Raw genomic sequence first — 16,949 nt, forward strand, 5'->3', positions numbered from 1 at the left:
TCTATCTCTCTCTCACACACACAACACACCAAATTATGCTTTGATGAAGATCATGATTATCATCATGATAATAAATAATATGTATTTGTTGTAATCTTAGAGAATGCAATGAAGGATCCCAGGATCGGCCGTGCAATGGGGCTTTGCAAGAAGCTGGTCAGCAGCTTCTCCTACAGTTGGAAAAAGAAGAGGGAACTTGCAGTGGCACAGCAGCAGCTGAATCTGCCTGAACACTCCCTAAAGACAGAATGTCCAACCAGATGGGGATCTAGGCAGGCCATGATCGACAGGGTCCTCGAGCAGCAGAAGGCCATTGCACAGGTCCTTTCCAGCGACCGGAAAACCAGACATCTCTCCCTCACGTGGCAGGACGTTGATGTACTGGAGGCAATCAATAAGTCGCTTAGCCCTCTGGTGGAATTCACAGATGCACTTTCTGGAGAGAAGTATGTAAGTGTGTCTTTTTTTTAAACCAACCCTGCACCTCTTCAACAACTCATTGCTGGCAGTGCAGGAGGATGACACAGACCTCACAAAAAGCATAAAAAAGAAGATACTAGACTATCTCAATGACAAATATGATGACGCAGCGACACAAGAGCTGCTTGACATGGCCTCTGCCCTGGACCCGAGGTTCAAGCTCAAATATGTCAGTGAGGACAATCGAGGATCCATTGAAGCCAGCCTGACAACTGAGATGAGGAGGATGATGACACTCATGGTAATAATAATAAAAAATAAAAATGAGATTTGACAGTAAATACAATTAAGTGAATGAATGTGTTGTCAAAGTGTTATAATGTAATTCAAGGTATAAATGTTAATACCCATAACCATTTAGTCTGATTAAACATGTCATTCCTATTTTCTTTATAATACTCCAAGGAGAACGCCCCTCTTGAGACGGCAGCGGTGCCTGCCGATGACACGGAGGATGCTGCTGCAGCTGCACCAAAGAAGAAGGGACTGGGGAGCTTCTTCAAGGCCACCGTAGACCAAGCTGCAGAACCTCAACCTGCTCTGGAAAAGGACAAGGCCATAGCTCTTGAGCTACAGTCCTACCTCCAGGCAGTGCCACTGGATGCTGAGGAGGACCCACTAAAGTGGTGGAGGGAATCCCGGAAGTTCTACCCACGGCTCTCCATCCTGGCAAGGAAGTATCTGTGCATCCCAGCCACAAGTTCCTCTTCAGAGAGGGTCTTCAGTACGGGTGGCAATATTGTCACCTGCCTGCGCTCATCTCTGAAACCAGACCATGTAAACAGGCTGGTGTTTCTTGCAAAAAACCTTTAAGAGATGACATGAGCAGCTCTACCATAATTTGCCATGGTGGCCATGTTGGCTATGTGTTAACCTCTTAAGCCCCACGGACCCGAGCTCGGGTCCGAAAATGCTATATATGTAGCAACAGTGCTATATCTGAAGTGTCATTCATGAAACTATTAATATTCCATACCCATCTGACCGGAGGAAACTTGGCTTACTGACGATACGAAAACAATTTTTTTTTTCGAAAAAGAAGTCTCACAAGAAGCCTCTAAATGAGCCCATGTCAAAAACGGGCAATTGCTATGTCTGCTCATAACTCACAAAAACGATCATTTATAATTCATACTTTCCGCACAAACAACACATTTTCTGAAAGCTGAGATTCCACAGATTCCATGGGTGTACACCCCATCACTACAGGCACAACATTAACCGAGCTGGCAGCCACAACATAGCAAGTAAACAATATCAGTTTTCAAATCCATGACAATAGTTAGGTCTTACCTTGGCTGTTTTGTGATCAAAAGTTGTGTTCAAAGGAATAAAAACGCTGCTCAGGGTTAATCCAATGTCTCTTGTCACTTTAAAATGATTACTGAGAATCAATCCTTTCATTCACGGCAGAAGAGTAGGTCCAACGATTAACAGTCCGTGGCTTCAGCTGCGGGAGATGCAGTTTACGCATAGCTCCCCCTCCGCAGGCGTAACATATTTACTTAATTTGAAACTGCTACTCGATTCGATTGGCTCTAACGATTCAAAAAAGGTGTCAATCACCCAAATCGACCAATGAGTTCCAGAGATAGGATCTTGCGTAAGTATAAATAAAGGCAGTAGAGCTGGTTTACGCACGCCCCAGTCTTTGTACGCTAGTACTAGGCTATAGCATAGCACAGCATGTCCCGCGGCGACAGGAGAACAGAGAACGGCAGATCGATCAGCGAAACAGCAGGATTTGTTTTCTTTGTCATCATTGTAACCATGGCAGCCAGAAAGAAGACTTTTTTGTCCGTCGAGGAGGCATTGGACATCGTATTTCAGGACTCTCCGTCGGAAGATAGTGATCTCGTCACGCACGAAGGGGACAGTAATGACTCTGATTATGAACCTCCGTCACCGGAAAGGTAATCTCTCTGTTTGTATCTATTACTTATTTATTTGGTGTAAGATTATTCATCTGTTTTTATTTATTTGGTGTAAGAGTGTATTCATCTATAGTAATTTCACACACGTGACAATAACACGACGGCATCCATCTTGTGATATAATGTTCTTTCACACACTCAACAACAAAGAAGATGGATGCCGTTTCTTGTTCTTGTTGTTGAAAAAGACATGTTGAATTTAACACGGTATTACATTACATTTAGCTGACGCTTTTATCCAAAGTGACTTACAACTAAATATATATACACACGCATATATATATACATATATATATATATATACATACACACATATATATATATATATATATATATATATACACACACATATATATATATATATATACACACACATATATATGACAGACAGAATATTAATATTAAATATTGAACAGATTATATGAACCCCGTCTCACATAATTTACACGGTATACATTTTGAGTGATATAATGTTATTTCACACACTCAAAATTGATGTTCTGCTGTTGTTGTAGAGAAATTATTTCTGATTTGAGTTACATTTTTGAAAGTACAAGCCAGAGAATTAATCTGTGTTTTTTCCACATTTGTTTTCACAGTGAGGAAGGCGATGAGGATATGGCTTCTGGATGCCCTGAGTATTATGGGGAAGATGCCACCAAGGTCAGGAGGTACTGCAGGAGGTGCTCTGATGCTGGCAACTGAAGGATGAAGACACCTGTGTACTGCAGGAAGTGTCAGGTCCCTCTGTGCTTCACTACCAAACATAACTTTTACAGGGCATGGCATGACTTACTGGAGTAATACTGTAACATTAAAGAGCCTGTGACACGAGTTTCCCCCATCATCCAAACCCATCAATTTGAGTAAATATTGTCCCCTTGAAAACCGTTACTGAACTGATTTTGGATATTTGTACTTTGATAACTATTAATCTGCCCTTCAATGTTGACCATTTCCTGGATCTGCTCGGGGATTCTTCAAGTCCCGCCAAATGATGTGTGACGTCATTGCGGGCACAGCGCTCCAGCTGCACCGTCCAGGATCCCAGCATCTGCATGTAAACGCACGATGGCGCACACAGCAGCAAGCTCAGACAGCGATGAGAGTTTAATGTTGAACGTGTGTGAGAGCTCATATGAGGCTGAAGGATCGGTTTATTGTATCTGTTAGAAGTTTAGGAATTAGGTGCGTCAATATGGGCGATCATACGGTCATGTAGCCAGTGGTGGAATGGGACTAAAAATCATCCCGGGACTCTCGACCGGCCCACTTCGGTACTGCTAGTAAGTTGTCAACGAGGGGAGTGGGGGATGTCAGGGGCGGCGGGTGCTGTAGATAGTAAATGTAAATATGTAAATATTTGTGTCACTGCATCCTGGTAAAATACAAATATAATGCAATGTCTGTGTCTTTGACATTAGCGCTGCCAGCCACCTGTGCCCTGTACTACGAAGCCAGTTCAACAGACCCTGGATATGTTTGAGTAACAAACTAACTAACAACAACAAACGAGATCTCGCTAAGCGGTCCTACGACGCTGGTTATCAACTCGGTAAATCAAGCCAGGGTTTCTCTCTCCAGCTGAGAGCGCGTTCACGTCTAAGACACGAGTGGATCTGACTTTAATTACATTTGACTCGAGTGTTTCGTCAACATCATGTGTTAAAATAATACTTCTGCATACAGTATGTGACACTGTGAGTGTTGCACGGCCAGATATGGCTGGAGAAGCTGACTCAGATAAGGAGATATATGATATATTATGATATTATATGATCGATGATCTGATTGATGATGTAATATGAATGATAAGTGCGACACGTCGGCGTCTTCTCTGCATACGGCAGTTTAAACTGTATTTCCTTTATCCTGTAATATGACTTGAGAGATTTAAACTCCGCACACTGAGTTGATCTCTTTTCTATAGACGACGGAGGCGTAAAAAAAGTTATGTAGCCTTCCCAAACCTGAGCCTCACGCGCCGCCTATGGGGGATGTGCAGTGACTTATCCGACCGGCCCACTTCGGTACCGGCCCATCGGGATTCGTCCCGATGGCCAGTCCGCCACTGCACCCAGCCCACGTAAACTGTCAACGGGGGGAGCCTCGCTGCGGGGAAACGGTGGACCTGGTGTCCCGATCGGAGTGGGAATAATAATAATAATAATCCGTGCATTTTATCCATTAATTTCCCAACATTGTGGTGAAAAAAACACACGTTTAATCCATGTTGGTGTACTACAACTACAACAAGCATCGGGTGGTTTTCTCATCAGGAAATGCAGACCGGCTCAAACAAACGATTTGTAATCATCATCCTCACGATCATTTAATGTATCATATGTTCGCCGAATTGACATGAAAGCACTAATACATGTAGTTTCATCCACTTGAGTTTACAACTACAAACATAATCGATTTGTTTTTATATCACATCCGACGGGAGGAAATTCAGCAGCTCTCACTACCGATTTGTAATCCTAATGTAATCATCATCTTCACCACGATCATGTATGTTTATGTTCGCCGAATTGACATGAAAGCACTGACAAATATGAATATACTGTAGTCAACTTCATTACAACGTTATTAACGTGCCTAAACTCAGTAATTCACCATTTCTACGCATGACAACACACTTTGTCCGTGTTCGGCTCTCTCGCCGCACAGTGAAGCGTTCCCGCATTGACGTCACTTCCGGCTTCCCCCAAAACTCCAAAATGAGTCGAAGGAATTTCCCCGCGATGTTCGAAATTATTGATATTTAACGGAACGGTATCGCTTTTTCTTTTTTAAACTTACGGTTCGAGATTAATAGTAGCCCAATATTTCATTGCACAACAGTTGTTGGGATGCTGTCACAGGCTCTTTAAGTGTTTGTATAAAGTTTTTTTTTTTTACTCAAAAAATGCTTGTTGTATAGTGTGTTGCTAATTTTTTTTAATAAATCTGCTCGAGTTGGAGTCGAATGTTTCCTAAGTTTCCTCATTTTTATTGTGCAAGTAACATGCATCTCATGCAAAGAGGGAACTTCCCACACACACCACACACACACACTCCACACACACACTCCACCACACACACACACCACACACACACACTCACACACACACACTCCACCCACACACACACACCACACACACACACAACACACATACTCACACACTCACACACACACACTCACACACACCACACACACACACACACACCCACTTAATTATTATTATTTTTTTTAACAATAATTTTTTTTTTTTTTTATGGAATGAATACCTATAGTGATAATTAAATGTTGTACAATGATTTTTACAGTCTGGTACCTGAAAAAGGTTAAATGGCACTGATGGAACCAAATGTGCCCAAAGCTTAGTCCGCTTGGACTTTTTTTTGCTAAATCTCTCTAAAAAGGTAAATTTTCACTTGTTTTGCCTCAATCTTGATACAGGGTACTTATTATATGTTATAGTTTGGATTCCTAAAGCTTTTAGGCTACTAACCCATCATTCAAGGGTGGTTTTCACTATAAGTAATGGGTTTTATTTGGGCGGAGACAAAAATGTACACTTTTTGACTATGTTCCATCTGGATTTACTCTGACACTGAAACATCTTTATTGATTCTGACACTTCTACATCCAACTCACAGATGTGACCTTGCTTTGATAAAAGAAATTATTCATATAACCCTTTTAGAAGTTAAGTTATAGTCCTTTGTTTTGGGCATGTCATTTTCGAGCCTGAACCCTGAAAAACAGGCTTGGGGCTTAAGAGGTTAAGGAGTTTTCTGTAGGTTATGACAGTGCACTGCAAAATATTTGATTTAATTTATTTTGGTCTAATTTATTTTTATTTATCATATGTTTAGTATGGTTTTGGAAGTGCGCTCCAACATATTTGTTGATCTTGTTTATCGGTCAAATATTATTTGTTTTAAAGTTCAATAAATGTTCAATGAATAATCGTCAAAATAATCGTGATATCAATTATTGACCCAATAATCGTGATTATGATTTTTGCCATAATCGCACAGCCCTAGCTCAACCTCAACAATGCGTTTTGAGTGCATCCATTTGAAGATGCGCGATGCGCACACAATTTATTTATTGCAATGCTATTATTAATACAGGCTGTAGCCTGTATTAATAATAGCAGCATTGCAATAAATAAATTGCTATAATAATATTTATTGCAATGCTGCTATTATTAATACAAGCTGTAGCCTGTATTTAATAATGGCAGCATTGCAATAAATACATTGTGCGCGCATAGCGCATCTCCAAATAAAGGCAATGGCAGGCACTTTAGAAAATAACAAAAAATAAACCAACATCATGTTGATGTTGGTTTATTTGTCGTTTATTTTGTTTGTACTGTTAAACATGCGGACAACGGAATTTTTTTGATCATGGTCAGTTTCTGGCAACCCTAATTGTAAGTCGCTTTGGATAAAAGCGTCAGCTAAATGCAATGTAATGTGGAAAGGAGGCTTCAGTAGTCTGTCTGCACTCTGTTTAGTTGTGCTATCTTACAATCAATATAGTAAATGTGCGGTAAAGTGTCGCCAATGTAACCGGTTGGAACTCGAAGTTGCGATGAGGTCTTAAAATGTATAGAAAGGGTCTTAAAAAAGGTCTTAAAAGGTATTAAATTTGACCTCAGGATTCCTGCATTAACCCTGTTATTGCTTCATAAACATTATATCGCAGTTTTAGTTTCTAATATCCAATACGACTACAAAATGCATCTATGGTGTATTTTTGATCTTTCCAATCCAGGGGCGGGGCATGCAACACACACACACAGCTGCTACATGCATGCAACACACACATGCGGCTGCTACATGCATGCAACACACACACACACACACACACGGTGGAGATTGCGGAGAGAACTCGCTCCGAGGTGTGGTTAAACTTTACCCGTCTCGATGCTCGTTGCCAAAAGTGCAATAAGAGTTTAGCATGTCAGGGCGGTAACACGAGCAGTTTTGTCTAAACATTTATCAAAAGTGCTCCACATCCAGATGGAGAAATGCACCGGGTTTGACTGTCTTTCTTGAAGCTCTGTAGCTCCATCCACGAGTAACGTTTCCCCGTCAGGTATGTTATGTATACCTCAATCTTCCTCCAGAAGAACCGTTAGGCCTCTTGCAGCACACCTGTATGCCCCACCTGTGTTGCTCTGCACTGCTGTGTTACTGCAGTAAATACTTTTTTAGTTTTTTACAGTTCTGTAAGTTCACATTATTTACAATTTGTTTAGTTCATTTACCTTTTTTTGTTTTACAAAGGAACCGATAAGAGTACCGTTAAAGGACCGGATCGATAAGCGGTATCGATAAAAGTAGTAGAACCGTAAAAACCTTAACGATACCCATCCCTAATCAGTGGCATGAAATGGTTTTAAAGTGCAAAAATATTGATCAATACTAAATATCCTCAAAACTAAATGTATTGTTCCCAGAATGACTTGACTATTTGGGCATGTTCATGATATGTATTATTAATGAAGGTTCAGCAAATAAAAGGTTCAGCAAATAAAATACAAACATGTAAAAGGTTTCACAGGCGTGACGCTGAAACAGAAAGACTTCTCTCTGAATGAACTAATGATGTTTAAAACATGTTGTTTCCACAGACAGAGAGCAGAGTCTCCAGTCCCCAGCTGTCAGTCTCTGAAGAGTGACCGGTCTATGAGGAAACCTCCAGTCTTCAGTAATGAACCTGGACCCTCAAGGTAAGAGTTTCTGCTGTAAACTGACCTGAAGAGGATTCAGTTTTATGTTATCATATCATTTAAACTGTTCTTTAATGTCATGTGTGCAGCAGAGCAGGGGTTCCCAACCCCCGGTCTTACTGCTGGGCCGCGAAATAGCTGTTAAACTGTTCGCACCTTTACCAGTCATATTATTTCATCCAAAACATACAAAAGCATAAGGTCTCAGCCTCTCGTGCGCAGAGAAAGTTACCGGTGCGCCAATAGGAAGTGGAGCGCAGGAGACAACCGCTTCATCGCAGACTGTTGTGTTTATGTGGGGAAATGGCAGGTCATACATTATTTGAGATATATTTTGAACTCGGACTTCATTTTAAGGACATGTCGGCCAGGGGCGTAGAGCTATGTGTTTATTTGTAAAACCTCCTTCACTTCATGAACTGGCTGCAGCATCAGGAGGCAGCCTCTGAGAAGTGCAGCACCAGCGCGTACACACCGCCTTCACTGTATTCCCCACTGCAGGCTGCTACGTTTCAACCACACACACCTCTACACACACACACACACACACACACACACCACACACACATCGAACGGCCCGATTATTCCCCCTATTACTCGTATGAAGGAAATAATAATAATAATACGTTTTATTTCGAGGCGCCTTTCAGGACACCCAAGGTCGCCTTACAGTGCATTTAAAAGTTAAAACAAAAACGGAACACAATTTAATCGAACCGACAAGGCAATACAGCAGCATAAAAGCATAAAACAGGCAAGACAAGAGTGTGGAGTGACGGAGTGAGAGGAGGATCTGTGATAGCAGGTTGAATGTGTTTTAGAGTGAGTAGGCCAGTTTAAACAGGTGGGTTTTGAGGTGGGATTTGAATGTCGTGATGGAGTCAGACTGTTTGATGTGTGGAGGCAGAGAGCTCCAGAGCCAGGGCGCGGTGCAGCTAAAAGCCCTGGCTCCCTTGGTGCTAAGGCGGGAGGTGGGGACAGTCAGGAGTCCGGCTGAGGATGAGCGCAGGGAGCGGGAGGGGGTGTATTCCTGGAGGAGGTTTGAGAGATAGGTGGGGGTGAGGTTGTTGAGGGCTTTGTATGTAAGCAGAAGGTTTTTGTAGTCAATCCGGTGCTGAACAGGGAGCCAGTGAAGTTGGATGAGGATGGGGGTGATGTGGTCAGACGATTTGGTACAGGTAATGATCCGGGCAGCTGATTTAATGATTTGGAGTCTGTTGAGTAGTTTGGTGGGTAGGCCAGAGAGGATAGCATTACAGTGGTCAATCCGGGATGTGACAAATGCATTAACCAGGATTTCGGTGCTGGATTGTGAAAGGGATGGGCGGAGTCTGGAAATGTTGCGGATATGGAAGAAGGCAGTCCGGGTGATGTTTTTTATGTGGGGTGCAAACGAAAGGGTGCTGTCCAGGATGACGCCAAGGCTTTTGACTTGTCCGGTCACAAAGGCGCATGATGTGTGTGTGTATGTGCTCTGCTCAGCTCCGCTGTGTGTGTGTGTGTGTGTGTGTGTGTGTGTGTGTGTGTGTGTTCGGTGTGTTTGTGTGTGTCCAACAACGGCATTTGTTTTCAAATTACCATGAACAGTAATTTACACACATCTGTCTAACTCCTTAGGTATGTGGGTGTTCCCAAAAGAAGTTAGTTTAATCTTAATCTCAATGTAGTGCTAAATGCTGTCGGAGTGCACCGAACGAACGCCCCGGTATGACGTTATTATGGCTGGCAAACAAGCCCAGGGGTCTCCCTGACATTTCAGTTATATCAATATGTGTACAGTGGTCCTAATTTGTTTTAATTGTGTTCTGGTTTTAAACGTTGTTAATATGTTTTGGATGCATTTTGATGCGTTTTGGAAAATTACGGTTTGAAATTAAATATTGTTCTATTATTTGTTCAGGCTGTTACATACAATTAGCCTCTGTTGCCACCTGGTGAGTAAATATTAAAATGGACAACCGGTCCGCACATTTTTTGTAATGTATCTGCCGGTCCTTGGCACAATAAAGGTAGGGAACCCCTGCAGTAGAGTACAGTGAGCTAACATTATTTAAGGATATTTCTATAGGCAGTTACAGCATCATTGTATCAGTGGCATGAAATGGTTTTAAATTGCAAAATATTGATAAATACTAAATATTCTAAATGTAAATGACTCGACTACTTGGGCATGTTTATGATATATATTATTAATGAATATTAATAACCTGGTCAGCTGGTTGTGTTTAGCATTAGCAGATATAACAGAGTTTTGAGAGATCCCATGTAGAGTCAATGCAAAGACCCAGATCTGTGCCGGGCAACACTAATAAAGTGAAGATGAAAATTCATGTCACCTGCGTATTCGTGCAACATGAAACATTTCAACTTGAGCTTAAAGTTTGTGACGCTCTGTTACAAAAACCTGTCAGTGTTGAGATTGTGCTCCTGTGGTCTCTGACGGTCTGAGGGGGTGCTAACAATATACTCACTGCTGTACTTATGACTACATGAAGTCATTCTGAGTGTTGATGGAGCAGCATCGTTATTGTTGATATTGCTATATTCTTTCCATATTTACATTGCGATTAATTCTCTGCAAATTGTGAATTGTGTTTATAATGCTATAGTGCTCCAGGTTAATACAGCTGTGTGTGTCTTAGTAGAGTGATGAGCGGGCCCTCGTGCGCCTGTCGGGGAGGGCGGCCGGTCGTCCCGGCGTCAAGCAGACGCGCGCGCGAGTCCTGGGAAATGAGCCGTTTCTCATTTCTATAATTTTCGCGTCCCAGACTCCCAGGTCCTGCGGGAGCGACCCGGAAACGGATGTCGGCGCGCCGTCTCGAAGGAAAACAAATTTCTCTAAAAGCTCGTCGAGGATCGATTATCGAGGTGGCTGTCTGGAGGAGCCGTAACCGAGGATACACTGATTTAGAGGAGAAAGGAGAGAGGAGTCTCTCTGGAGGAGCTATAACTGAGGGTCCAATGATGCAGAGGAGAGAGGAGTCTCTTTGGAGGAGCTATAACCGAGGGTACACTGATTTAGAGGAGAGAGGAGTCTCTCTGGAGGAGCTATAACCGAGGATACACTGATTTAGAGGAGAGAGGAGTCTCTCTGGAGGAGCTATAACCGAGGATACACTGATTTAGAGGAGAGAGGAGTCTCTTTGGAGCAGCTATAACCGAGGGTACATTAAAGTATTCTCCGGAGACGATTTCAGCCAACAGTGATGTTTAAAAGAGGTGTGACGCATGGCTGGACTTCTGTCAACGAAAGTCTGCACAACCCGCTGCACAATGTAGCATGGCATTGGATATGCGCTTAACTTGTCCTGGATTGGAATTTTCTATTATGTGAGACGGGATTCATATAATCTTTTCAATATTTAATAATATTCCGTCTGTCATATATTTATATATGTATATTTTATATATATATATATATATATATGCATGTGTGTATATATAATATAAGTAATATTTGTAATAATTGTAAGTCGCTTTGGATAAAAGCGTAATGTAATGTAATACCGTGTTAAATTCAACATGTCTTGTTTATTTCAACAACAAGAACAAGAAACGGCATCCATCTTCTTTGTTGTTGAGTGTGTGAAAGAACATTATATCACAAGATGGATGTCGTGTTATTGTCACGTGTGTGAAATTACTATAGATGAATACACTCTTACACCAAATAAATAACAAAAAGATAAAAACAGATGAATACTCTTACACCAAATAAATAAGTAATAGATACAAACAGAGAGATTACCTTTCCGGTGACGGAGGTTCATAATCAGAGTCATTACTGTCACCTTTGTGCGGGACGAGATCACTATCTTCCGACGGAGAGTCCTGAAATACGATATCCAATGCCTCCTCGACGGACAAAAAAGTCTTCTTTCTGGCTGCCATGGTTACAATGAAGACAAAGAAAACAAATCCTGCTGTTTCGCTGATCGATCTGCCGTTCTCTGCTCTCCTGTCGCCGCGGGACATGCTGTGCTATGCTATGCTATAGCCTAGTATGCTGCGTAAAAAGACTGGGTCGTGCGTAAACCAGCTATACTGCCTTTATTTATAATTACGCAAGATCCTATCTCTGGAACCCATTGGTCGATTTGGGTGATTGACACCTTTTTTGAATCGTTAGAGCCAATCGAATCGAGTGGCAGTTTCAAAATACGTAAATACATTACGCCTGCGGAGGGGGAGCTATGCGTAAACTGCATCTCCCGCAGCTGAAGCCACGGACTGTTAATCGTTGGACCTACTCTTCTGCCGTGAATGAAAGGATTGATTATCAGTAATCATTTTAAAGTGACAAGAGACATTGGATTAACCCTGAGCAGCGTTTTTATTCCTTTGAACACAACTTTTGATCACAATACAGCCAAGGTAAGACCTAACTATTGTCATGGATTTGAAAACTGATATTGGTTACTTGCTATGTTCTGGCTGCCAGCTCGGTTAATGTTGTGCCTGTAGTGATGGGGTGTACACCCATGGAATCTGTGGAATCTCAGCTTTCAGAAGATGTGTTGTTTGTGCAGAAAATATGAATTATAAATGATCTTTTTTGTGAGTTATGAGCAGAAATAGCAATTGCCCGTTTTTGCCATGGGCTCATTTAGAGGCTTCTTGTGAGACTTCTTTTTCGAAAAACTTTTGTTTTTTTCGTATCGTCAGTTAGCCGAGTTTCCTCCGGTCAGATGGGTATGGAATATTAATAGTTTCATCAATGACACTTCAGATATAGCACTGTTGCTACATAGCTCGAGTCCGTGGGGCTTAAGAGGTTAAAATGCATGAAAAACGCACATTCTTCAATATGGTCAACTTCCTGGGGTGTGGGGCTAATAAAAGCAAATTTGAAATATGTCCGCATCCGCAATCATAATATGTGTATATAGCGTTTCGTGAATATCGGAAAAACTATAAGCGAGTAGTTTGTAGTAATTTGCGACATGTAAATCGTCAAAAATTGTGTATTCGCTGTTAGCTTACGACCTCCACGATTGAGCTATCAAAAATGTTCTTCTCTATTAAGTATCATATTGGATAGGGGCTGAACTTGTGCTGGATTGGAATTTTTTACCGATCATTCCCCTAGGACAGTGGTCTGCAACCTTTTTGACCAAAAGAGCCATTTTGCTCCTTTTTCCAAAACATTTTTTTGTCTGGAGCCGCAAAACATATTTCATAGTTTTTTATTGTTACATCAGACAAAAACTACAGTTTTTTTTGCATTTATTAGGCTATTTATTACATGATCTAAAACTGTTAACCTCTAATAAGAAACAAAGAACTCTTATAAGGAGAATTAAAAATAATACACAGGCCTACTTTAAAATAAATGAAACACAGCACTTGGGGAGTCCTCTGCACATTTGAAGGAACAAATATAATTAAAATGGGCCCACTTTGAAATAAATAAAACATATAGCTGCACCCTAAAAAGAGTTAAAGGTAGGGTAGGTAAGAATGGAGAAACCAGCTCGAGTGCGCTAGAATTTGAAAGTACACAACCGGAAAAAATATGCCTCTTCCTTCAGACTTCCTCACAGAGTCCCTCCTCCAACACACACGAACGCGCACATGACCAATGAGGGCACGAGATAAGTTTGTGCACAGATGGAAGGCTGACAGGCAGGTAGGCCATCCAGTTACTTTAGCCGGCTCAGATGATTGGTCGAGCTTTCTACAGCGCCACGGCTTCCAGAGATTAATTTTTGTATGTATTTATTGTCAAAGCATTTAATATATTCATTGCTATCGGGACGTTAAGAGCATTCCATGGAATATAACAAAAAGTGTTTTCTGAAATAAATTACATACCCCATTTATTATGACTGAAGATCGTCAGCTGTCTTCCTCTCCCGTGTTGTTCCTCGATACGTAAAGGCTGCACCACCGTTGACAACTTCTCTCTACATATCAAACATTCCGGTAAACCAGCATTGTTTGCTGTGAAAGCATATATTTCTGTCCACACAGAATTAAATCCTGTGTTCCTCCGGTACTTTTCTTTTCTTTATCCATAGTTCGCTCATCGAGCCGGGGGTCAGGTTATTCGCCTCCAAGAAAAGGCGCTCGCGCGGGACTGTAGCAGGATGTGACGCTATTTTAGTTGACCTAATTAAAACCGTTTTGGTTTTTATTTATGTGTCACAGTACCACCTCAAAATACAAGATACGAAACATTTTCAACCATGCAACAAAATATAAATAGTCCTACAAATACTTTTATTTTATTTCCTTCTTATTTTTGTCTAAGCTCAAGGGAGCCAGAGCAGAGGGCTTAAAGGGCCGCATGCGGCCCATGGGCCGCGGGTTGCCGACCCCTGCCCTAGGAGGAGTTTGCAAGAATGTGCTTAAAATGCATGAAAAACACAACATTTTCAAAATGGCCGACTTCCTGCGGGGCGGGGCTAATGGAAGCTATTTACAAATATGTCCGCAACTCCATGAGGAATGTCTGTGCTAAAAAAAATATATAAGTGCATACTCATCCCCAGAATATGTTTAAAACAAAAAAAATTATTTCGTCCATCAGTTCTTGAGTTATACATTTGTCATGTTTTTGGCGCCCCCTATAGTCCAAAATGAAAATTACTTTTTGTGCCTATTCCCCAATACAGACTGAACCTTACCACCAAAATGTGTTTTTTTGGTACATTGTTGAGTTATGAGCATTTCTATCTAAGCCCCGCCTTTTTGCGAACACGTTTAGAGTAATGACGGCCACATTTATCGACTGAACATGCTCATTTACTACGATGATGTGACCCTCCAGCGATACTGTATACTGAGTTTGGTGTTGAAAAACAAACATTTGCAATTTAAGTGAATATTTAACTGTTTTTAAAATTCTGCTAAAAAAATAATAAAGTAGGCGGAGCTTAGGGGTTCAAGGAGATTATATGCAGAGCAGGTCCACCCGAATAAGTGTGCAAAATGTCAGGTCATTTGGAGTTACGGTGCCACTTTGTACATCTTTCCAAAAATGGAAATGGCCATAGGTGGCGCTAGAGAGCATGTTAGACAATTTGAACACATTGAGTCCAGAATATTGTAGTTTTCACCGATTCTGGAATCCGTGCAAAATTATACAACTTTTGAAGCATCCTAAAGACCTCAAAAACAGGAAACGCCAGCAGAAAAATAAGAAGAATTCCTCCAATAACAATAGTTTCCTCGCACTTCGTGCTAGGAAACGCCGTCGGGTCCTAGCGCTCCGTGCTCGGGCCCTAATTAGAAGGAAAAAACGATGAAACAATACAGATTTCAGTTTTCTGAGCCCCTACTCTCCCCATAACTGACGGCAACAAAAGTCCTACATTATTCAATTAAAATAAAGAAGTAAAAACAATAAGTGTGGCTTGATATTGAGTCAGAAAAAGGTTGATAAACGCTCTGAGAATGAATCTGCGGAGAGCATTTCTCCGTGATCCCAACTCGTCTACTACATACGTTCAGGGAGCTCTATGCAAGTCAATGGGACGCCCTGATAGTTGAATATTGGCCCCCCCCCCCTGCGTTTGATAGTTACGCCAAGGGATCCTGACATAACGTTTAAAGCATAATAAAGACAATATATAGAGAGCATAATGTTTTTAATGCAACGCAGTCTCGCATCGTATGCTTCAGAAGAGAACCGGCCGCGGCCGTTGAATTTCAACGCAGCGGGGAGCATTCGCTCGTGATCTCAACTCGTCTACTACATACGTTCAGGGAGCTCTGTAGAAGTCTATGGACCTCGCCGAAAGTTGAAACTCGACGCTAAAGGGCCCCCCCTTGCGTTGGAAAGTGACGACAGGGACCCTGACATGACGTCAACATAGGCCAAGTTGGGAGTGAGAATGTGTTGTATATACAGATATAGACCTTTTTTCTAAAATCGAACTAGAATTGGCCCCCTTGTTGAACCTTTGGTGAGAATCAGCTCCTCTAAAGGATGTGTTCATCTCCACAGAAGGAAGAGGAAGAGTCGTGTTCCTGTGGAGCAGCAGCCGTCCAGCTGTGCTCTGTGTCAGGACGTCCTGAAGGATCCAGTCTCTTCCAGCTGTGGACACTGGTTCTGCAGACAGTGCATCACCTCATACTGGAAGCAGCGCCCTCCATCAGGAGACTCCTCCTGTCCCCAGTGTGGAAAGAGATCCAGAACCAGAGCTGGCCTGCAGACAGCCAGTCAGACCAGCTCTGTACGAGGTAAGAGGCCGAACACATGCAGCGTCTTTAGGCCGTCGGGGCGCTGGGTCTCTACTCTTGGATGAACTCTCATTGGCTCAGAGTGTCCTCTGATCAAGTAAAAATGAGTAAAAATCTCAAGGCACACCTATTGTGCAAAATAGCCCTTATAACACGTGTTATCACTCATATCATGTAAAATATCTGTAAATGTGCATAATTATTTACTAATGCCAAATAAAATGTGACAAAGACAACTATATTACTCATGAAATATTTATTAACGAAATATTTCAGAAATTAGTTTCAAACTTTATCAAACTTAGGCTTCATCAAAGCAGCAACACACTCTTAAACCAGACGGGTCACAAAATTAAAAATGAGGCAAAGGAAACTCAGCAGAAATTCAGCACAGAGAACTGTCAATGCAAGGAAGCTGCTTTGTCCATGGTCCTGAACTACAAATTATAAATGTAACATTTCAACAATCAGCATTGAAACATGTGCTATTGTAAATATTTTGCCGACTTACAAATTAGTGAGATACATGTGCCTGTCGGGGCGCGCAGAATTTTTTAATCCTTGGTGGCACTGAGGAGAGGGCCACTCGCAAGTCCTGTTCAACAGAGAGCCG

At 41.7% G+C, this 16,949-nt stretch overlaps 2 protein-coding genes across 2 annotated transcripts in view; both read left to right on the forward strand.

Moving 5' to 3' along the window:
* Positions 1 to 15: 15 nt before the first annotated feature.
* On the forward strand, positions 16 to 1,319 carry LOC117533073 (zinc finger BED domain-containing protein 1-like). The gene is made up of 2 exons (XM_034196699.1): positions 16 to 721; positions 886 to 1,319. Exons 1-2 carry the CDS (start codon positions 611 to 613, stop codon positions 1,291 to 1,293), a joined length of 519 nt encoding a protein of 172 aa, XP_034052590.1. The 5' UTR covers positions 16 to 610; the 3' UTR covers positions 1,294 to 1,319.
* Positions 1,320 to 7,403: 6,084 nt separating this feature from the next.
* Positions 7,404 to 16,949, forward strand: part of LOC117533072 (NLR family CARD domain-containing protein 3-like) — a 60,350-nt gene continuing 50,804 nt past the window's right edge. Inside the window, exons 1-2 of the mRNA XM_034196698.1 lie at positions 7,404 to 8,149; positions 16,101 to 16,336. Of these exons, the coding sequence (XP_034052589.1) occupies positions 8,022 to 8,149; positions 16,101 to 16,336 (364 nt within the window). The 5' untranslated portion in view covers positions 7,404 to 8,021. The remainder of the gene's footprint in view (positions 8,150 to 16,100; positions 16,337 to 16,949) is intronic.

The sequence above is a fragment of the Gymnodraco acuticeps genome, unplaced genomic scaffold, assembly GCF_902827175.1.
Source record: "Gymnodraco acuticeps unplaced genomic scaffold, fGymAcu1.1, whole genome shotgun sequence".
Lineage (NCBI taxonomy): Eukaryota > Metazoa > Chordata > Actinopteri > Perciformes > Bathydraconidae > Gymnodraco > Gymnodraco acuticeps.

What these genes read in the sequence shown, in the direction of transcription:
- LOC117533073 (XM_034196699.1), top strand. Translation starts at nt 611, where the DNA reads ATGGCCTCTGCCCTGGACCCGAGGTTCAAGCTCAAATATGTCAGTGAG. An exon ending in GGAGGATGATGACACTCATG is followed by an intron (nt 722 to 885) that starts GTAATAATAATA and finishes TAATACTCCAAG; the next exon opens with GAGAACGCCCCTCTTGAGAC.